The following is a 22,630-nucleotide window of genomic DNA, read 5'->3' as shown; positions in this document are numbered from 1 at the left end:
TGTACGGAATAGATGTGGCGCCGATTTAAAGTGGCGGGGTAAGATTTTGGAAAGAAGCAAATCGGCCTACCGCACTGTACAATGGGAGGAATGCCTGGGCTACGAAACCCTTGTAACTCTAACTGCCTGCCAACCTACCAACTTAGGTACAAGGCAGGTATGTTAAGGCTACCTCGAGGCAATTATTATCCTCTTTATCCGATTGAGAAAGCAAAGCTTTTGTTACGAATCCAATATTAATGTTACGTTAAAGCTCGAGTTGTGTAAGCTGAAAGGTGCCTTTATCTTCTTTTCAAGTGCCGGTTTGAACTGGAGGACATTTTCAACAGTGAACTGAGTTCGAAACAGTGCTTCGTTAGCCACAGAATGAGCTCATCGTTTGTCAACCAACCCACAATGTTTTAGTAAGGCTATTAGAGCATTTTATACATACCTCAGGCCCTATGTCAAGCTTTTTGGAGCTTAGTCATCCTCTATGCCAAGAAACCCCTTGAAAGGAGGGTCAGACAACTTCATCCCTTTGGATTCCAGTTACTACCAGGGTGACTTCATCACTTTATCTCAAAAGTACCACCTGCTTGGTAATGCTTGTGAAGGCGGAATCCTGCCTTCTTTTCCCCTACGGTCCAAAGACAACATACAGCCAATCCAAGTTTGGCACAGCATCTGCTTTCCATCTCACAACATCTACTTCAGTGATAATTTGACCCACCTCCATTTGATGTCGCTCTTGACATCCGACTCATGAAGTCTTGAGCGCAGAACAGGAGCTTAATGATAGGAATTCTTCCCTCTGGACAACCGAGCGGACCTAGCCTAATACAAGTTCTCCCTTTGTTCCTCGCATGAGTAGTATTCTTTTGCGATGTGGTATAGTTACCAGTATTTTCGATCTCTACTCGATCACCTCAAACAAAGATGCCTGCCATCTTGTTAAAAGAGGACATTCTTATGTCGAGCTGACTGCTGATACGACATTTTGATTGGGATTGTTCATTGTGCTTTTTACCTCTCCCTGCGTATGAAGGACCGTGGTGATATCCAAAAGGTCTTACTATTGGCCGTGAACTGGAACTGCATGAAGAACTGGAATGCGTCGCGATGCCTGGATGCAAGAGAAGGCCCTCAATTTCAGCTTTGCCAGCTGTTGTTGACCAGAATTCCCCACCATATCATACCTAACCGTGCGTGGTGTGATACTGGCGGATTGGCAGGTGTATGCAGGTGGCAGATGCCAGTCGAGTGCCAACCGGTTACAACTATTATATTCCAGCCTTTTCTCCCTTGGTGTCGTTCACACCAGCCTTGCCAAACATATCTGCCGGTGTAAACATTGCATTCCATGCTCAAGAAATTCCCCTCCCGTCGCCCCGAATTGATTTTGCCTCTTGTTTCGTTCGTTTCTCTCTCTCCCTCTTTCCTATGGTTCCTGGATCTCTGATCCTTAGCCAACCTCATTCATTTCCGCTCACTCAACGCCTTCGTTTCCCCCCCTCTATTTTACAACTCCTCTCCTGCTCCTCCAACTATCCCAAGACCTTGTGCTTTGTTTGTCAATACCAGCCTACTTAGGTCACTTAGACCAACTTCATCATAATTGTTGTAACCTCCACGCGCAAACCTTGTTTTGATTTCTCCGGCATTTGGACAAGGCGTGCGACTTTGTGGCTGCAATATTATGTGCTGATCCACCACACTCAGGGCGATTACAATGGCCGATACTATGGTGTCGACCGTTCGTTCACCACTATCCGAAGCTTCGAATCGAATCAACTCAAATTATCCTACTCAAGAAGGTCAGCGCCACAAGCCGCGGTACGACCGCCCTAACTCATCGATTGTCAACAACAACCCACGCACAAGCTATGGACACCCGACTGCATACTTTTCTGGTCGACCTCCTACGCAACAACAGCCTATAGTTTCAGCACCTCAAGAACAAGCTACCTTGAAACCTCCCAGTGAGATGGATGATGAACGTCGGCATTCGGCGGCATCTTACGATTCTTCAGGAAGTGGCCGCAGTAAGAAGAACTACAAGACGCATATAGGGCCGTGGCAGTTAGGCAGGACTCTTGGCAAAGGCTCATCTGCGCGCGTAAGACTATGTCGTCACGCAGGTACAAATCAGTTGGCTGCTGTCAAGATTGTCAACAGACGGATGGCGTACCTTGTGCAAGATAGTAGTTTGGCTGCTCTTAGCAAGTGGGACAATAATCTCCCAGAACAGATGGATGGCGAGATGCGTGTTCCCATGGCTATTGAGCGAGAAGTGGCAATCTTGAAGCTCATTGAACATCCGAACATCATGAAGTTATACGATATCTGGGAGAACCGCTCAGAGGTGTAAGTACTCCATACAAGGATTTTCCCGAGACGATACTGACAATTTAGCTACTTGATACTTGAATATATCGACCAAGGTGATTTGTTCACCTTTATCAACATGAAGGGCCGCCTGAGTGAGGAAGTTTCTATCTTCTTCTTCCGACAAATCATTAGCGCCATCTCATACTGCCATTCCTTCAACATCTGTCATCGAGACCTAAAGCCTGAGAACATCTTAATCAGTGCCGACCTCCAGATCAAAATCGCCGACTTTGGAATGGCCGCCCTCCATCAAACAGACACACATCAGCTTGCTACAGCTTGTGGCAGTCCTCATTATGCAGCACCCGAGCTCCTCAAGAACAGGCAATACAGGGGCGACAGAGCGGATATATGGAGCATGGGTGTTATCCTATTCGCAATGCTTTCAGCCACGCTTCCATTCGATGACCCTGACCTTCGTGTGATGATGGCTAGAACGAAGAGGGGACAATACGAGATGCCGGGATTTCTCAGCCCAGAAGCTGAGGACCTGATCAGGCGAATGTTGCAGGTTAATCCCGATAGGCGCATCACCCTCAAGGACATATGGCGTCATCCTCTGGTTCGCAAGTATGCATATCTGGATAATCTTAGTGACACCAACAGCCAGCCGCCTGATATACGCAAGGGTTTTCAGTATACCCCAGTACCTACAAAGGATGTTGATCCACAATTAGTTCGACAGTTGCGATCTATGTGGCACATGTTCAGTGAAAATGATTTAAAACTCAAGCTCACATGTGATGAGTAAGTATTTCGCTCCCCGTCTGGCTCTTGGAGAGGCAACTGTTGACCTCTGCAGACCCAATGATCAAAAGGCTTTCTACTGGTTGTTACACCACTACCGCGAGCAACAACTGGAAGACTTTAAGCCTGAGCTCGCCCACTCGACAAGTGACTATCACCACATGAAGCCCGGCACATGGAGGAAGCGCGTATCGACATGCGAATTTGCACAGCCGAGCGGCAACGGTCACGGGCGTTCCATATCACGGTTCACTGTGATTTCAAATGCCACTGAACCAGAGCAAGCGACAAACCAGGAACCTCTCCAAACAGATCGTGCGCTACAATCTCGTGATTCTCAAAAAGGCCAGTCATTAGTTAGTGTCCACCGCTACTCTTCCGCAGAGAATGGTTCCTATACTGGGCAGCCCAAAAGGCTTCGAAGTGGCTCAGGCGCACGTCGCGGACGGGGGACCTCGACCCGTAATTCGACCACAGGGCGCCTTCAATCTTCTCGAGGATCGCTCTCTTCGATGCATAGCAGTCGGCAAGGTACACCTCATGCGCGGAGTTTGCGACATAAGCGTGGAGTTGACTTCACACATGTCCGGAAGAGATCAACATCATCTTCCAATCGCAACAGGAGTGGCTCAATGCCTCCTTATGTTACGGAGCAAGGTTCTACATATCAGATTGAAATGATTCGATCTCACACGCCAGAACTCCCAAGCCTACCTAGTGGCGTGCTTCCAAAACTGGCGGATGGGCAAGAGTCTCATGTCAACACACAACGCTCCTCGGGGCAAGCGTTGCGAATAGCGCTTGGGTCGCGGTATGCCTCAGAAATCTTCAAGGAGGAACTGCGCCACTTTAGCAGCAATATTGCCAAGGATTGTGACGAAGCATTCAAAAGCTCATTGATAGAAGAGGACTCCATCGCTGGCTCACTGACTGAACCAGACCGCACCCAATACGAATCAACACCCTTTTCCTTTACCATCGACGCACCCGACGATTTGGCCCCAGATGTTCTCGAACTTGCGAATAAGTCTTTCAGTAACCGGCCTCTTCCACCCCTCCCGACTCCGACGCCAAGCTACAACGGCAATTCGTTGGCACCAACGCCTACCGGTTCCAGACCAATGACTGGGGAATCTTATTTGGAAGAGTTGCGTGCAGAGCAGGTTAAGGTGGCCCAGCCAGTTGTGCTTACGAAACATGCCGAGCGCCGGGTTGTCTCAGCTCCGACCTATACTCAAAAGCACAAAAGAAGTGCTGCTCTGCCATCCATCAACGAAGCTGGAGCAGCGGCCAGCGACAAGGCTCGTATCGTGTCAGCACCTCCGCATACGCCAACAAAGAAAGGAGTTGATAGAATCCGTGGCATCGAATACTTGAGTCAAGTCGAAAACAGCATTCGTGTGGTCCATTCGCCAGGTGATGAGAGCCCTGTGAAGATACCTGAGCCACTCAACGTACGAAAGAAGGTCCCTGAACCTGAACAACGGAACTCGGCCCCCACTGCACAACTTCGAGAGCCGGACTCGGCGTCGCAACGCAGTGTGGATGATGGTACCACGGCCACAACATTCTCGTTGGAGCCCTCTTCCCATGATGCTCAGGCGGCGATAAAGAAAAAAAAGACGTCTTGGTTCAAGCGATCCTCCAAAATTGAGTCAGAGCCCAGCCGGGAGTCTGTTGAGTGGCAAGATTGCACTTCGTACGTGACTTCTAGTGATGGGAAGCGAAGCGATTCAACCTCAACAGATGCTCCGACCAAGAAGAAGACTTTTCACTTTTCTTTCTGGAAGAGCAATAAACAAAGAGACTCTATTATGTCAATCGCCAGTGAGTTATTTCACCAGCCCATAAGCAGAGACATACCTGGTGATCTAATTTTGGTAATAGGACCTGATGAGAAAGAAGAGCGGCCTTCGCTGGAGTTCAACACCATGGGTAAGACGCATGCTTCCGCGAAAGTATCTCAGTCCAAATGGCACGAGTCTGGCTCCGGCCCGGTGCGCAACATTGAGGTTAAACAAAACTGGCTCGCACGCCTGTTCAGAGTCAAACCAGCAACAGACCACATTTGCATGACGATTTCGAGGAGACGAGCACGTCAGGAGGTTACCATCCTTCTACGAGAGTGGCGCAAGTACGGCATTCGAGACATTCAAGTGGACAAACAAAGGAACATTGTCTTTGCTCGGATTGCAGATAAGAACTGTAAGTGGTGGACATGACGTGGGTGCGGCCCCGGAGCTGACATCAACCTTAGTTTTGAATCTGAAAGAAGTGTCCTTTGCCGCAGAGGTCATGGCAGTGATTGAGCATGGTAAAAAACAACCACTCAGCATCATTCGATTTACGCAGGAGCGAGGAGCAGCCAGCAGCTTCCACAGAGTAGTCGACACAATGAATATGATCTTCGACGCAAGAGCTTTGGTAGTAGCCGACAGGAACAAGCGAAAAATGATGATCAAGACGCTCAACTCGTAATATCGGGGTTTCATCCAGCTCCACGCTGGTTCCTCAGAGATATACTTGTCGAAACATTATGCAAGCTGATCATTGACACGGCGTCAGCAGCCTTGCGGGTTGGATCATCGTGTTATGCAAAGAGTTATGTGCATGGTATCGGTTGTACGGAGTTGGATGTATGAGCCATTGCTTTCCGGTTTGTTCTGATTTTGGGTCGGAGTGAAAGGCATGATTTCTTTTTATCTTAAACATGGACAGGCGAATATGCGGAGGACTGGTGGGAATAGTTGTAGGCCAGAGATGGCCACTGAGTCATCCCCAGACTAGCTAACCCCCTTATCTTCCTTTATCGTGGCTTTTCTCTTGAAAACCTGGCAGTTGAAAAACAGAAATAGCAAAGCAAGATGAATACATGGCTTTGTATCTAGAAGGTAAACATACGTGTTATGGTTCGAGAGCGAATCAGTGATGTGATCGTGATATTGCTTAGTCTCACTGAACGCCTTGCCTTGAGGAATTGTGGAGGGATCTATTCAACTGTCTGAAGTGTGTCGTTGTGTCTTATCTGTAGTTGATTTTTGCAAAGAGTTGTCCGAGAGCTGAAGCTCATGTTAGCCTTACGTAGTCCAAGTCCCCAACTTCTTCCCTATGCGTAGCCGTCTTAGACTGTAGTCGTAGAAAACTAATTCAATCAATACAGTTAAGTCCCAGGATTTATTAAGAGTGATTCTTTCGTGCACTACTTATATCCTGTGATTTCTATAGTAATGCATTTTCTGCAACCCTTCTTCTGCCGAATAGAGTGGGAAGTAATCATACTTTTATTATCTGAATTACTATGCCTAAGAAAACTGACTGCATTATTATGTGTATGCTTCCATTTTGTGTTTAGTGTACATCATATACTGCTCTGTAGCATTGAGTAAATCTTTTGAGAAGTTATAATGGTGCATCTATCGCTACCTCAGTAGGGACTGGATGGTAATAGCTGCTAGAGAGCGCATTGATGATCGTATATATCTGCACTAAACTTTCATCGGTTCATGAGGAAGTAGATGGTCTTCTTTCGCTCAGAGTCCTAATGCGTTGTAGTTTCAGCATATGTAGTCACCGTGGTGTACTACGCCATTGCTTATCTAGGCCAGTTATATTAAGTCAGATAGTTTGAAGATCAAGTTATCTATAGATTCTTGCCAGCTAAGTAGTAGATTGTCTAGGGGAACTATTGACTATTTACCACAAATCAAATGAGGATTCGACTTACCATCATCTCCATTTCAAACTAATCCGCTCGTAATCTTGATACACAGGCACGGATCCATAGTCTTAGGAAACACATGCCTAGCACTAATAAATCAACAGATGTAGCTCAAGTTGGCCCTATATTTAGCTAGAGGGAGCGCTGCCATCCCTCATCAGTACATTTGTCAATATTGTTGTTGAGAGCACCAGCAAACACGCTTACGTTTACTTCAAAATGTTTGCTATTTCTTCCTGTCCATAAAGCTTATCTTACTCGGGCAAGCCATACGGTGAGTAGGGAGTACTCTCGAACCGTTCCATAACATCGTTGAGGAACCCTTACGCGAACTGGTAGCTACCATAGTGATGAGCTTGGTTGTCGGAGGTAAGGTCCGAATCGATTAACAGCTGTGGAGAAGTTCGGTGGTTTTCCCGAATGGATGGATCCCTTCACCTGCCTCGGCTGTTCGGTCGGGAGATCGGATCTATGATTTCGATAGCAAGATATGTTTCTTCACCGAGATCAAACTATGTACGCTCCTAAAGGTTACTTAATTATCAAAGGTAACAATACAAGGCTTGCGTTCTCTCGCCGGTGGCCTGGTATAAAAAAATCCAGAGAACCCCTCGGATGTTGAGACCGAAGTTAGGTGTCATTGATTAGAGTTGACCAACAGTGCAGTCACTGCAACCGAGGTTCAATAAGAATAGCTTGATACGCATCTAGAGGCTTAGAACAATGACGAACGAATGTCAGTTGCTCGGTCTTCGACCGAGCAATAAATATGGTGGTTAAAACCATTGAATGACAGGTCCAGTCTTAGATGGAGGTTGGAGATGGAATGGGAGGTGTCATGGTATACAATGTTCCAGCAATGGCATACAATACGTCGCCCGCGGCCGCTAACAAATTTGGTGGCAGTATGTCCTCTTGGAAGTACAGATTTTAGCAGTCTAAGTACCCTTTCGGCTGAGTTCCCCCGGACCGTCACGGCAGGTAGCCACCTTCTCTCCGTCTCCACATGCTGCTCACCTTGATCTTTTAGCGTCAGATCTTGCCTGCTTTGATACTGCTTTTAACCTGTGAACCTTCACTCCATCCACCCGAGCCAGGCCGATGGCTACCGAGCGCAACACGGACGATGGCCGTTGTTCGGTCATCAAATGGAAAAGCACGGCGATTGAAATCCCAAGATCCCAGTATTAGCGAGCTTGTCGTCGCGGGAAGCTTGTGACATCAGCTGCCCGCGTAACTTACGATCTGTTTTTGTAGCACCTTGCTATAAGGGAATGGAAGTTAGGTACGAAAACCAACTTGACTAGGTACTTGATTCAAACACGAGAGCTGTAAACACTTTCACAGGTGCATATAAACAAACGTCGGACTTCGATATACGGGCTGGTCTCAGTACAGTATGGTGTTGCATTTGACAATCATTTGCAGGGATATCTTCATCTTCCCCAGGCCCGGTGCCGTCACTGATGCGGAGGCGCCTCTCGGCCCTCGTCCGAGGCACGTTACGCCTTCAGGAATTTGATGTGCGGAGCACCAGCTGCTTCAGAGTTGGCATCTATATAACTAACTGTCTTGTCCCAATCCCTTCTGTTCTCCAATCCTAGTTTCCCCAATAATTCACTCATACCTTTATCAAGATCGAATTTCATTTCGAACCTTACACTTGTCTCATTTAAACTTGCGCCAAGTATTGGAGCGCCGTCACTGACACCTCATTACCAGAGACACAGTCGACACGTGAAAGTGCTGGCAGCAGTACATAATACCCATTAACCTTTCGCCTCTCCTCATCCTCCGTCGGATTTTCTACCAATTCAAGCATTATTCTCCGTTTACCATCACAATGGCTTCCGTCGATTCTGTCCTTCAGGGTGTCTCTGTCTCCGGCAAGGTTGACGACATCCACCGCAAGATCCTCACACCTGAGGCCCTCGCCTTTCTTGCACTACTGCACCGTTCCTTCAATGAGCGACGCAAGAATCTCCTTGAGCGCCGCAAGGCTCGTCAGGCCGAGCTTGATCGCGGTGTTCTCCCTGACTTTCTTCCTGAGACTAAGCATATTCGCGAGAACCCTACATGGAAGGGTGCTCCTCCTGCCCCGGGCCTGGTGGACCGTCGTGTTGAGATCACCGGCCCCACAGACCGGAAGATGGTTGTCAACGCACTAAACGCCAACGTCTACACTTACATGGCTGATTTCGAGGGTAAGTCGCTATTTTTACCGCATCTTGAGTTGTTCTCTCCATCGACCGGGAAATGGGAGTCTGTGGCTTCAATAATTGTATGATCTAGAAATGATCCAGTCTGCTAACCAGCAATAGACTCCAGTGCCCCAACCTGGGATAACATGATTAATGGACAGGTCAATCTGTACGATGCCAACCGTCGTCAGGTCGACTTCAAGCAGGGACAAAAGGAATACAAGCTTCGTACCGACCGCAAGCTGCCTACTCTCATTGTCCGCCCTCGTGGCTGGCACCTCGAGGAGAAGCATGTCACTGTTGATGGCGAACCTATCTCCGGTTCCCTCTTCGACTTTGGTCTTTACTTCTTCCACAACGCCTTTGAGACACAACGCCAGGGCTTCGGTCCTTACTTTTACCTCCCAAAGATGGAGAGCCATCTTGAGGCTCGCCTTTGGAACGACGCCTTCAATCTTGCTCAAGACTACATCGGTATGCCCAGGGGCACCATCCGAGGAACTGTTCTGATTGAGACCATTCTTGCCGCTTTCGAGATGGACGAGATCATTTACGAGCTTCGCGACCATAGCTCTGGTCTCAACTGTGGTCGATGGGACTACATCTTCAGCGTTATCAAGAAGTTCCGCAACAACCCTAACTTTGTCCTGCCCGACCGTTCCGCAGTTACCATGACTGTTCCCTTCATGGAGTCATATGTGAAACTTCTTATCCAAACATGCCACAAGCGTGGTGTTCACGCCATGGGTGGTATGGCTGCACAGATCCCTATCAAGAACGATACTGCTGCCAACGACAAGGCTATGGAGGGTGTCCGCGCTGACAAGCTCCGTGAAGTCCGTGCTGGACACGACGGTACTTGGGTTGCCCACCCTGCTCTTGCAAGCATCGCTACCGAGATCTTTGACAAGCACATGCCAACTCCCAACCAGCTGTTTGTGAGAAGAGAGGATGTTACCATTGGCCAGAACGACCTGCTCAACATGAACGTCCCCGGTACCATCACAGAAGAGGGAATCAAGAAGAACCTCAACATTGGCCTTGGTTATATGGAGGCTTGGATTCGCGGAGTGGGCTGTGTCCCTATCAACTACCTCATGGAGGATGCAGCCACAGCCGAAGTTTCTCGAAGTCAACTTTGGCAATGGGTCAAACATGGCGTTAACACTGCTGAAGGCAAGCGTGTTGATAAGTCATATGCTCTGAAGCTGCTCAAGGAGAGTGCTGATCAGCTTGCTGCGTCTGCCCCCAAGGGTAATAAATATCACCTAGCTGCTCAATACTTCTCTGGACAGGTCACTGGCGAGGATTATGCCGACTTCCTCACAACGTAAGTTCATCCAACATCCACAGTCGATCTGGGTTCAAATTACTAACTACTGCGTAGTCTTCTTTACAATGAGATTACCCAGGCCGGCCCTCCTAGCCCTGCTTCTAAGCTATAAACAGATTTGGACACAAAAAAAGAGGGAGGGGGGTAAAATAGGCATGCTGGATTTATCGAGCGTTTCATGAGTGTATGCATAATTCAGGCTTTTTCTATATGTTGTGGTTTTGGGTCATGATATCATTTGTTATTTATACCGCCAAGGACTGGCATTGATCTACGACAAAAGGATGTCTCTCTTTTGATAATTCGACGTCTGTAACCAGTAAATGAGTTACATCAAGTCTCGCTGTGACTCTTATCGATCTGTAGTACATGCGATACAGATGAATGACTTCTTTGAAGCCTTGCCATCCACCAAGTACTTACCAACCCATGTCACCCAACGCAAAGACTCAACGCAAAGAGAGCCAGGTTTGCCTATAATAACGATTGGTAAGTTTTAGAGGGCTTTTATGGCTATTTGAAGCCTTCTGCATCGTCGGAGGAGGTTTGATCTCGTTCAGATATGTTAGTGAATGACCTTCAACTGGGTATTTGCGATATTTCGGAATCCACAACTCTGGCCATTGCTACGACTGTAATTAGCAATCCGTAGCATGTTTAAAATAATTTAACGGGAGCTTCGAGGATTAGTGTTGATAATTGTATTCGTTGGAAGTTCCAACCCATGCATGGTAACATATCACTGAGTGTCGCCGCGTCCCTTCACGCGTACGTCTCATGGCAAGTCATCAAAACATAGCTCCAAGTTTAGGCTTCAACATGAGGTAAAAAGGCAGGTGTTTCTGCTAGTCCATTGGTGAGTGTATCCAACAAATGATCCAAGCATAGTCATTTTGCGCCATGTGGCTATGGTAAGGATATTGGATGCCCACGATATCAAAAGCGTTCATTAAGATGATGCTTTTCCCGTATCTGTACAATCGCACTGTAGTTACTTAACTAATTACTTAAGGTTAAAGGAATGCCAGGGTTGATGAAGGAATGGAAGCTGAGATTAGAAGACTCGTATCCGGGGATGATACCTTTCTGACCTACGTATCTCTACTTTAAAGGAGCAATGCATGAGAGCAAAGCATGCCTACAGCACCATCTATACAGATAGATAGCTTCCAAGCTTTAATGAAAAATATATTGATACTGATTTGGGACCAGGGGAGTTCTGATCCCGTGCGGTGACCATCACAAGTCCCAGCAACCAATTTATTCGATTCCTATATACTCTGGCATGACCCTAGTAGCGAATTGTCGTGATCTAGAGTACACATAATAGAAAGTGGTAGCGATACAGCTTTCCCTCGTTCGTTATTTCATTTAATTGTTTCTTTTCTTCATGAAATATCCCACATCTCATGAAGCCATGTTTTGTCAGTGATGGTTGCACTAATGATGGAGTAGTTGGTACCATACATAAGGTGATACGGAGGAAACAACCATGGAGACACATATAATACTTAGAAAGATGCTTGTGGTATCCCTAATTCTTACCAGTAACATACAAGCTATCGGACCTGGTACACCCCCTTGGATGCCTCCTCCCGTAGACTCGACTATCAGGTTACACAACCATCCGCCATCATTGCCAGTTCCCGCGACACTAAGCGGAGGATTTATTTCCTACCGATCACACCACCCGGGTAGTTTAATGTCGGCAGAGTGCATGGAACTCATCATGCATCCCGAAATCTGAGCCTGATGTAGCATCAGACCGGAAGGCTGCAGGCGGGAGGGCTCGGTCTGGGCCGTGACATGTTTTGATGATGCACTTGGAGTCGAGGCAAAAGTTATAACTCTCAACTTCAAAAGGCAAATAGTCACCTCTCTGAATACTCGTGCAGGTTAACGCAGCAAAAGGGCCTTCTGCTGGTATTTGAGTGGGCTTCTTCATCTGCCCTGTCACGAACAGGGTTGAAGTATGAAGCCAGTTCACAGAGTTTCATGGTCCGTGAGTCAGCCAATAGGTAGTTTATCACAACCCGATACTCCCACAGTAACTTCAATTCTACAAATATCTCAATGGCATTATCTACTACAGCTGAATTGCCGTCTACCCGTTCCAACACGGCCAGTGAGGCCGTGACTGGATGGTTGTCTTCAACGCAAGTGAAGATACACAATCACATCGACGTGGGGAGAACAACGGCCTATTAGTGATCCAATCGGAATCAAGTAAATAAAGTCATGGGGTGGCGCACTCTTCCTCTTTACGACACTGGGGAGGGCAACCACTGAACATTACAGAGCACCGATATACGAAAGGCTGTGATGGAAGCTTGTCAAGCCCAGCTTCAGGATACGCGATAGCAGTACGCAAGGCCAATACGAGAATAAAATACAAACTTGTTGAGTGGACATGTATGTTTGTTTGTATGGTTGAGATGCAAATAACATCTCGTATGCGCAAACTTCCGCTCCCCGACTGATCAGCACCCACAACGTGAGCCCCTCGTCTCAGACATGTCGGGGAAAACAAGTTCTGTTGTGAATATGACACGAACTATTACTGGACACGAACGGAAAGAAGAGAGAGGGGGTGAAAGAAACACCCGAGTGAATGCCATCATCAGAGAGGACGAGGTACCTCTCAGATGCATGAGCTGCCGTGGCCAGCCAGCAAGGATAGCTCCGTACATAACGTCGTCCAAGCTCTTGAGCACATTTATTCTCACGGTCACAAGAACGTCACGGGCTGATAAGGTACAATCCAGTCTTGGCCAGAGATAGTTTGCCGTCGTGCAAACCCCCCTTGGCTCAGTTCACATTCGAAGTCTGCATTTGACCATGAACAAAGGTTAACCCTGTTAGATCTTGGGTCCGTGCTATGAAACAATTGCATGAATAGCGACGGTTTGACCAAATTTGTTTCAAGCTAACTCTTTGCTGCTCGAGCATTGTCTGTATTTTGGCGTTGATGTCCGGCGTGAACCCTGTTGAAGAACGTGTGTGCACATACCGTACCAGTGCGAAGCCGAGTCTTACATCTGTACTCGGGCCTTCAGCCTCGACGCCATGCCAGATCGGTGGCTGTCTGTCTAGAACCACATCACCCCAGTTTCGACTGTGATCCCACTCTGCAGCTGTCGGACCACGCCCTGACTTGCAAAAACGACGGAAGATGCCACACATGTACACTTCACTTCCACGGACCATGCACTCCCGCTCCAATACACCCCATCGCCTCCAAGATCGACTGAATTTGCCTCTCCGCTACTCACCCTTTTTCACTAGCTCGCTGCGCGCCGTTCCAGGATCTAGTACAGGTCTTGTGCGCCCTTCATAGCAACCCATCCTTCACTTGTGCAGTTCCCCGTACACTCAAACGCCCCAACATAAATTCCTGTAGCAAGTTTATTTCATAGATGCTTGGGTATAGTCAGGTGCTGGCCAGGGTCGAAAAAGGCAATTATGGCTTGAGTTAACCTCTTTTCGACATTCGGTGGCGAGAGGTTAGTTTCAGCAGTCTTACCTTGGAGCCAAGCGCTCTGCAGCGCCTTGCGCCTGACCCGACAAGCATGTTTGACATTTCTACCTCATCTGACGGTTTAATTCAGGGTCTTGGGCTAGATCCTCATCCTCCGGGTGGGCTGCGATAAGCGTTAGCCACCTGGTGAAGGCGGCGAGAGCCGTCGGAAATGAGGGTATTCACAGTTTATCGAAATTCTGAAGATATCACCAATGGGTAAGCAAAAAGGTCTTAGACAGAAAGCTTGATTGTTCTTTGCTCTAGCCCACGGTGCAATCATCCACGAACAAGCTCTCCTCTTACAAACACGAGTCTTATTCCTCGACAAATTCACCCCCTTTCAGCGCAGGATTCCATTACAAGATGTTTCCAGTAGCATACCACAACCAAAACAACCATTTTGACTTCGAAATTAACTACATATTTGTGCTAGGGAGTAGTCATTGTCTAAATTTCGGGGATTTTCTTGGTGGACAGAATCACGTTTGACCTTTCACTGTCACCAACATTTGGAGTAACTCACCACAATCATTTTTTACAGGAGCCTGTCCCTTCTTTCTGAGAGACAACAAAAGTTCAGCCCAAATGGGACAACCCCCATCAAACCTCACGAATTTCCAACGCCAATAGCAAAGGCTTGTGCCAGTCAGAGTTGAATAGTTCCAAAGCGAAGGGCCGAGATGGGTTGTACTTCTATTCCCATCTTTGTACGCGGAGGGCCAGGTATTGCAACAAGGAAGGGAAGAGCAACTCTGGAATACAGACCATATGGATCTTCATATCGTGCAAACCACGGTACTTGGTTAGCTCTAGAACGTTAGCTCGGGAGGAGGGCGGTCTCGATCACTCCCTTTTACCGCCATAGATCTCGCCAGAGGCAATCTTTGCAATGTAGCTTCAAATTCCGAACTCAATTGGAGTTTGGATCCCAATATCAGCATGATAGATCTACATGTCACTACATCTAGACCCATCTGGCGCCCTCATGTCCCCTTTAATCCACTACTGAGCCGTCTATGCTTAGACTTCTTGTTGGACATGAGTCCGGGCTAGTCAACCGTTTCCTTCACATTTAGGCTTCCCGAACTCGGATTCCAGTACTGCTCGTCCTTAGGCATAATTGTAGTTTACTGTGGCTGGCTGACCAAATCCCCATGCCGAGCGTTTCTCCAGTGTTTGTGCAGGTCATTCCTACCCCGGAACCCATATTCGATAGCTTCAATAACTGAAACCAGATAAAGACCTTCGACCAATCGCCGAGAGCCCACATCAATAGTCTCATACCCTGACAAATCCCGGAGTCCGCTCTTTGTTCGCACAGAAAACTAATCCATCATGGTGCTTCGCATTTCTTCGCATGATCATATGAAGAGACCATAGTTCCAATCGAATGCCTTGGAGAAAGTCTCCGTGATATACATCTTAAATCAGCAACACTTATTCTACCCATCCCATCAAGACCGCCCTGTCAGGGGCACAACGCCATTTGACCCAAATATATACACATGCTTCACACAGCCGTGATACTGAAACGTATTTCCATCCTGTTGAAGCCCAATTCCGTTGCCTTGGTAAAAGTTCCGTCCCAAGCCCGCCTTGTTCGTGCCGTTATTCTTGTCGTATAAACACACTAACGTAGACCCGTCGATAAAATCTGCCTTCACCTGAGCTCCGTTCCGCATGCCTTGACGCCGATATTCCAATCTTTCCTGACCCTGCAGCGCCTTCTTTTCCCATGATAAGCCTGGCAGATATTATATGATAGATATTAGATGAAAATTTGTTCAAGTGCCAGAGCGAATGTTAGATATGTGTGCCTCGAAACAGGCGTCCAGGATAACCACCTGTCCTTATGATACCAGGATTGTTGCTTTCGTGACACCAGGTGGTGAAGTTGTCGTCATCTCGAAACATGGGTATCGCGCATTAAAACCATAACTCCTTGCGATACGGATTTACTGTTCCCTCTTGACATCGGGGCTATCGTTCTCCTCCCCACTGCGATCTGCTCCATTACCATCACCGTTGGCCTCGTTGGCCTTGTTTTCGCAGCCCTTGACAAGCCGATGTCTCTATAGCAGAGTTAGCGAGTGCCATGAATGTCATGATGAAATCAAGGGCCGTATTGATAGCACAGCCAAATTGCTTACCTTCAGAGCATCCTTTCTGGAAAAGCTTTTACTACAAAACGTACAAGGAAATGGTTTGACTGCCAGATGGATTCGCTTATGTCTCTTGAGATCGTGGTTTCGACTGAACGACTGAACGCATTGGTCGCACTTGAAAGGCCGCTCTGACTGTGTCGGTGGAGGCTGGCCATGGCCCCCATATAGCATGGGATGCCCATATGGAGGTACGGGCATCCCTGAGATCATTGACATTTGGCTTCCAGGCTGGTGAATATTGGACATGACCGCTGGTCCTCCCATGGTAGGAAGGGTTTGGTAAGAGGCGTATGGCCGATAGGAGCCAGGGGGTGCCATGCCAGCACCTTGCGGCTGGCCTGAGATCGATCCAAGGCCCCTGGGAACAGGGCCGCCATTAGAGGGGGAATGCTGGGTCGGCGAAGGTTGGTGGCCATATGGTGGAAAGCTAGACTGCTGAGGTGCAGATGATGTATAGTAATTCGGTGTGCTGGGGGGCCTCGAATGCGTATATGAATCGACGTGTGCCGACACGCTCGAAGGAGTAGGAGGTTGCGTTGCTACCGCGTTTTGCGAAGTCAAAATTGCACCCTGTGGCTGCTGAGATGTCGAGAGGCCTGGTGGAGTGGTCTGGCCACCTCCACCCGAGACCGAAGTCTGAAAAGGCTGATGCACCTGATCGTAAGGGGGTGCTGGGAGTCCTTCACCTCCAGTAGCCGGCGACTGAGAACTTCGTGGGTGGTTATATTGATGCATTCCGGGACCTTGGCTGTAAATGGAGTGGTTTCGCCCAGCGAAGTGCTGTTGGCCAAGGGCTGGCTGCGCCTGGGTCGCGGAGCTGACGGTGTACGACGAATTGCTTGGTGTAGGCCATGCGCCGTGAAGTTGTGCATACTGATACATGTTGCCTGTTGCTTGAGAACCTTGGGAACTGCCGGTATTGACGCTAGAAAGACTGGGGCTCAGGCCATCGCTGGCTCCTGGCGAAGGGGTCAGAATACTGGGCGAAGATGAAATGCGGCGATCTGGAAAGGGACCAGGAAGGGGAGAGTAAGACGGCGGATATGAATACCCAACCGACTCGCCCTCCCGGGAGTACTGAAAGGACTCTAACGAGTTACCTGTGAAAGAAGGGTAGACGGGGAATTTGGCCATACTTGGAACATCTGCTGTCGGCGGTGGCAAAGTCATGGCAGGCAGGGCGCCTGCGGCGGGACGCCGTGAAGAGAAGCTAGTACCCTCCATTGACATAAACCTGGAGTGGTTTGCAAGAGTTTGACAACGCTTGGTTCGTTGCCGGAGGTAAAAGTGGCCACGCAGAAATATAAAGGGTATCCAAGGGGATATATAGAGCCGGGCGGCGCGAGAAATAAAGATTGCTGATGAACAATCTCCGCACGATGATGATGGGCTGAGAAGCGTTCCCGAAAAAAGTTACTTTTTATGCAAGAGGGGAACTTAAGCAGTTCTTTTCCTGTGTTGAGGTCGGAGCCCAGATGGCGAATTTGTGTTGGGAGAATGACTCTTGGAAAGGCTTCTCCTCAGACCAAAGAGAGGTCGTGTTCCGCCACTGCTCTATCACTGACGTTGCGAGGTGGCTGTGAGTTTTTCGTGTGTAAGTTGTAGATACGTGGTGTGTATTATAGCTCGGTGGAATACAAAGATATGGCCGTGTGAAGTGATCTTGATCTCATAGACGAACTTTAAACGACGTTGACAAAACGCAAAGGACAGTGGCAGGCAGTGTAAGGCCAAAGATGAGTGGGAAGCACGGTTGGAAAGCTTGAATTTAAAAAAGAAAGAAGGAGGAGAAAAGACAAGCTGAAAAATGGAGGAGGATCAAGGTAGATGAATACCTCTGGGTTAGCTGAAAGTAGTCACGATGTTCTAGAGATTGGATCGGGATGATGGGGTTGACTGGGGTTTTTGGGGTGTCGTCAATGAAAAGTCCACAGGCTTTCAATAAGGTTTCTTTACCCAGAGTGGCGCTTTGGCGTTCTCTGGTGTAATATGTATATCTGGTCAGGGCTTCTGTCTCGATGCAAGAAGCATTTACTAATGCCACGGCGGCGCGAGAGCTGAGCAGGGGAACGAGATGAAAGTGAACGAGCGCAGGGGCCAGCTCTGAGCCATGACCAGCAAAAACAAGTCTAGCCTTAGCTAAAACAGAGTGAGACTAGCGAGACTAGAGCACTAGCAGGGGCCCTCAATTGCCCAGGCCGTAGCTTCTCGCCTTGGCGTCCATCTGGGTCTAGTAGAAGTACTCACCCCTGCTAGGTCCTCTCTGAGACGGGATCTCTCAGGACAGACAACTGGCACTAAAACCGACTAGCGCGGGAGGGCTGAAAGATTCATGGGCCCAGGTGTTGGTCCAAGACCGACCTGAGAAAGCTGAAGTACCTCCTGTACATACTGCCAAGTACCTAGTCAAGTACTTCCTACAGCTTGCGAGACTACAAGACATCATCATATTTGACTGCTGCTGTCTGCGGGCAAATGAGGGGAATATAGAATTAAAGTTCAGAAACCAGACGGAAGCGTGCAGTCAATTCAGAGCAAGGTTGGTTGTGATAGCAACGAGGGCTTTGTCATGACCACCACACAGGCATTGCATCCATCTATTAGTGGTTTCCATCACATCTCTAGACGAGGATGCCCACCACCTTGGGCATTGGCAGCTGGATGACTGGACTGACTGCTGGTACCACCACCACCAGTAGGCCGGACCTGGAGCCGGAAAGAAGAGCAGGGGTGAGACCTGAAATGGCATGGGCGGAAACTCTGCAGGTGTGGGTACAACCAAGGACGAGACAGTCATTGAAGGTACAAAACATCAACTTAACAAGCAATTGTGCGAGTTATGCTCAACTGGGGGAGACAAGAGGCAACGAGACCAGTGTGGGATAACTCCCCTCAACCATTATCAAGGATTCAAGTACTCAAGTACCTGCGTAAGCTGAAAAGACAAATGCTCTCCGGCCTACCTGGGGACGGAGTGAGAAAGAGGAGAGCCGGAAACCATGCACCACGAAAATCCTGCAATGCGCTACACGACAAAGTACATTTACTGCGGTTCAGCTCATTAATCGTCTGTTGTAACCATAATTTGCGACTTGCTACGGTCGCGAGTAATCGAGATTGAGCTTCATCGAAGCAAGATGGTTCGCCGGTGTAGAAGTCTGTCTGCATCAAGCCTCAACGACAATTCAAATCACAAAAGCCATAGATCGGACTCCCAGCCTTCCTTCTTTGACATCCGGGTCTAGTTAGATGTTTGGCTCTGTTGATCATCGTCTACTGTGTTCTGGCACACGGGATCTCCATCCCCGTCCCTACTTTTTACTGTGTGGCTTGGGCGAGATCGGGTACCAGGGGGTGGGAAGGCGGCTGATGCTCGCTTTGAGTGGATGGCACGCAAATCCCTCCCGCAAAATACCTACCTACATGATGGAGTACAAATTTCACTTTGACGTTTTTCCTCTTGTTACTCATGGGTTTATACTCCATTGACAGCTCACAGTTCCCTTTGTGGCTCTTGGTCTCCGAGGTCATCATTTGTTGGGACACTCCATTACACTACCACCTCATTCTCCTTTCTGTGAATGCCAAACCTCGTCTTTCAGATCCCGGGGATGGCTAGACTGCCAAACCGCTGGGCTTCCGGCCAGCAGCTCATGCCTCTCAAACAAACAACAATGATTCTCCAAAGGAACGGGCTGACGGCCGCTTTTGGCTTCTGCTCTGGCTTGGTCATGGCTGTTCTTTTTGGAGAAGCCATCTGTAACCCTGGTACCCCGGCTGTGGCAGTGGCGGGATCCGACCAGCTGGACTCTGTTTCTCTTGTAACCCCTGAAGGCGTCGAACGCACAACGGGGACGGCGTCCGGAAGGCGTCCCTGGTGGCCCAAAGATGAAGGGCAGATGATGCTTGACATTAATGATGATGGTTGTCGTAATGGGGGTGTTTAAGGTGCAGTGATCCTGGTAGGTCCTAGGCAAGAACGTTATTTGGAGAGTCACTTAGGGGAGAAGTGTGTCTACTAGGAGTGTGAGTGGACGCATACAACGTGGCAGGCGAACACCTTCCACTGCCCTCTCAAAGAGTCAGTTGGCTTCTGCAGACCCTCACCAGGGCGTCCAGGTACACACGGACCTTTAAAATCTCGGCCCAGGCATACCAAGAAGAAAAATGGCTGTGAAGGTCTTGTGGTCTAAGCTGGACCCTGAACTTGTCTTTTTCGGCCGCAGCGAAGTTGAAAATGGCATGTCTTTTGCAATTCGGCGACTACCAGCGATTGGGTCCGCGTTACTCCTCAAATCAACAAGTTCGCGGAGACGAGCCCGGCATGGGAATGGTCATTTGTGAGTCGAGACTCCAGTTGCCAGAGCCTAGAACTTCACCTCAATGTTAGGGCTCGATGGTTGCAACACCAGCGCCCAATAGTCACGGAATGCAGAATTCGTTTCACCCCAAGGGGGGCTGGATTTTCGGGTAGTCTTTCGTTTGGGATGGGATTTCACATACTCCTTGCTTTGTCTCGTCATACAGAAAAGTCTCTGAATAAGAGATCGAGAAAACACGTCTGGACTAAGCCGGGTGATGGGCGACTGGAAACAACCGATTTTAGCGTCATATCGAAGAACTTGTTGTTCAGCAACTTCCAATCTTGGAACGCCAATAACTGGTCAAACAGTTGATCTTTCAAGGGATGCCTGAAATCTTCTCTGCCTGTGAGACCTGGACATTGAAGAACGAGGCTCGAATGCCGTGTCCCATATCTCCCCTGCCAAGATTTCATGTGTTGCCCTAGCATGAGAGACCCCGATTCAACGGTATGGCTAATCTGAAATACATTCGTCGTCATGATACATGTTCCAGAGACATTTAAACGTTGTAGAGAGAAGCATTTACTTGAAAGCATTGGACTTCCGCAAGATTCCTCGATCAAGACTTATATTCCAGGCTAGTTATTCTATGAGCGACAGTACTTTCCCATTACCTTTGACTTGATAGTTTACCATTTGGTATAACACATATCCATCGGCAGTGGCAATACGAATCACTAATACTCTATACCGCTGAACACCTTGTCTCCGTGCACATTCGGAACCCAAGGGTCCCCTGCTGCACTCCCGCATCTACGGTTCAAGATGCAGTGCAGATCAGTATTGGGCTTTTCTTTTTTTATGATGTGGATCCTGTGAGAGTCATCAGCGAGCCCTCAGTGAGAACGCCCAAGTTGGGATAACCGGGCTTATATTGATGGTTTTCAATAATTGTTTATACGGCCAACAGTATATCTCTAGGCGGTGAGATCCATGACACTGCGATAATTCTATCCAATAATGCTTTTTGTGATACCTTACGCTTCTCATGTGCTGTAGGATTGCTCCGATACCCCTGTCGATTACGCTGCACTGTGACCCATTAGTAACGTCTTTGACTGTCTGTGCCTTCTTCGGACCAGAGACCCCTTGAGCATTCCCCAGGTTTAATTGCTTGATACTGCAGTATAGAAATATTAGAACTTTGGGCATGGTCGGTTGTAAGTAAGCGGGAGAGCATAAGCGGCGATCTTCGAGATGACGATGGAACGGTCTTGTTCAATCTCTTTTCATCTTATTCTTCTATGCGTAGCAAAATCCCCTGCTTCTATTGATTCAGCTTGAAAGAAGTCGTACTGGTTTCCTTTTTCTCCAAGAGCTAACGTTCTTTAGCTGCACTAACCATTAAAAAAGGTTGAGTTTCTCCCACCGGATCGAAGTCCCATGTCCCCTGTCCCGAGTCTTCCAGACCCCTGCTCTCTGACGCACACCCCTTCCCCTGACACTCATACAAGGGCCCCTCGTCAAACGACTGGGGAGAATGCTTAGCTCTTGCGACCATCGTGGATCCTGGCCGCAACACCTTGTCCCCTCACTCTACTCTGCCCTTCCGCCGCCATCAACGGATAGGCTTAGCCATGCTAACCAAGCTCCTGGGAACGCATCAAGAAAAGAGGCGCTCAACTCCCGCCAGCGAACGACGCAAGTCATCAGTCGTAAAGTTTGGCAACAGTAGGACCTGTTCCCTTTTTGGACCCGGGGCTTTCGGCGCTGCCATCCTTGCCTCTGATCTGTCTGCACGATCAAGCCCATCGGGTAAGGCGGCCAAGCCATTCATGTCCTGGTCTTTAGGTGAACCACTGGGTGGAATGGATATGGGTTGGAATGTCAAATTTGTGATTGACGTAGATTCTGTGAGCTTATTAGAATAGTTCATGTATCAGAACGGCCTCCTATGGATGCAGGACAGAATTATATCACATGTGATGGATGGTAAAAGGGAGCATCAATAGATCGGTACCGTCAATAAGTGCTGTGTTTTGCATGTTATCTCACATCGACGGGGCGAAGCGTTCATTGGTCAAAGGTTATCTCTGTACGCAACAAACGTACATCAAGATTGGTAGAGTTTGACTATCAACTGAAGAGCGTCATCTCTCCTTGAACGCCGGGTTCCAAGGACTGGGTGGTTTGGATTTTTGTCGAGGGGATCTTCATAAATCGACGATCATAACCCAATACGTATAAGAGCTTGCTTGTGTAACAACACCAA

At 48.3% G+C, this 22,630-nt stretch overlaps 4 protein-coding genes across 4 annotated transcripts; 3 read left to right on the top strand and 1 right to left on the bottom strand.

Annotated features, from left to right (window-relative positions):
* The first annotated feature begins 1,585 nt into the window (after positions 1–1,585).
* On the top strand, positions 1,586–5,630 carry BKA55DRAFT_245200 (uncharacterized protein). Its single transcript, XM_046185330.1, has 4 exons — positions 1,586–2,346; positions 2,395–3,117; positions 3,173–5,322; positions 5,375–5,630. The coding sequence occupies exons 1-4, from the start codon at positions 1,712–1,714 to the stop codon at positions 5,593–5,595; spliced, it is 3,729 nt and encodes a 1,242-aa protein (XP_046054034.1). The 5' UTR covers positions 1,586–1,711; the 3' UTR covers positions 5,596–5,630.
* Positions 5,631–8,678: 3,048 nt separating this feature from the next.
* Positions 8,679–10,481, top strand: BKA55DRAFT_685766 (malate synthase; the record flags this gene model as incomplete). Its single annotated transcript, XM_046198848.1, has 3 exons — positions 8,679–9,039; positions 9,157–10,366; positions 10,424–10,481. 3 exons carry the CDS (start codon positions 8,679–8,681, stop codon positions 10,479–10,481), a joined length of 1,629 nt encoding a protein of 542 aa, XP_046054033.1.
* Positions 10,482–15,844: 5,363 nt separating this feature from the next.
* On the bottom strand, positions 15,845–17,224 carry BKA55DRAFT_685765 (uncharacterized protein; the record flags this gene model as incomplete). The annotated part of the gene is made up of 2 exons (XM_046198847.1): positions 15,845–15,961; positions 16,040–17,224. 2 exons carry the CDS (start codon positions 17,222–17,224, stop codon positions 15,845–15,847), a joined length of 1,302 nt encoding a protein of 433 aa, XP_046054032.1.
* A 2,230-nt stretch (positions 17,225–19,454) lies between these two features.
* BKA55DRAFT_244983 (uncharacterized protein) lies at positions 19,455–20,287 on the top strand. Its single transcript, XM_046185329.1, has one exon. The coding sequence runs from the start codon at positions 19,636–19,638 to the stop codon at positions 19,999–20,001; it is 366 nt and encodes a 121-aa protein (XP_046054031.1). The 5' UTR covers positions 19,455–19,635; the 3' UTR covers positions 20,002–20,287.
* The last annotated feature ends 2,343 nt before the right edge of the window (positions 20,288–22,630 follow it).

Source organism: Fusarium redolens, assembly GCF_020744475.1.
Source record: "Fusarium redolens strain MPI-CAGE-AT-0023 chromosome Unknown BKA55scaffold_3, whole genome shotgun sequence".
Lineage (NCBI taxonomy): Eukaryota > Fungi > Ascomycota > Sordariomycetes > Hypocreales > Nectriaceae > Fusarium > Fusarium redolens.
Note: the sequence above shows the minus strand (reverse complement) of the source record. Positions and strands in the feature narration are given on the sequence as shown.

Coding starts and splice junctions, on each gene's coding strand:
- BKA55DRAFT_244983 (XM_046185329.1), top strand. CDS start 19,636: ATGCCAAACCTCGTCTTTCAGATCCCGGGGATGGCTAGACTGCCAAAC.
- BKA55DRAFT_245200 (XM_046185330.1), top strand. CDS start 1,712: ATGGCCGATACTATGGTGTCGACCGTTCGTTCACCACTATCCGAAGCT. Junction 3,118..3,172: donor CTCAAGCTCACATGTGATGA/GTAAGTATTTCG, acceptor TGACCTCTGCAG/ACCCAATGATCAAAAGGCTT. Junction 5,323..5,374: donor TCGGATTGCAGATAAGAACT/GTAAGTGGTGGA, acceptor CATCAACCTTAG/TTTTGAATCTGAAAGAAGTG.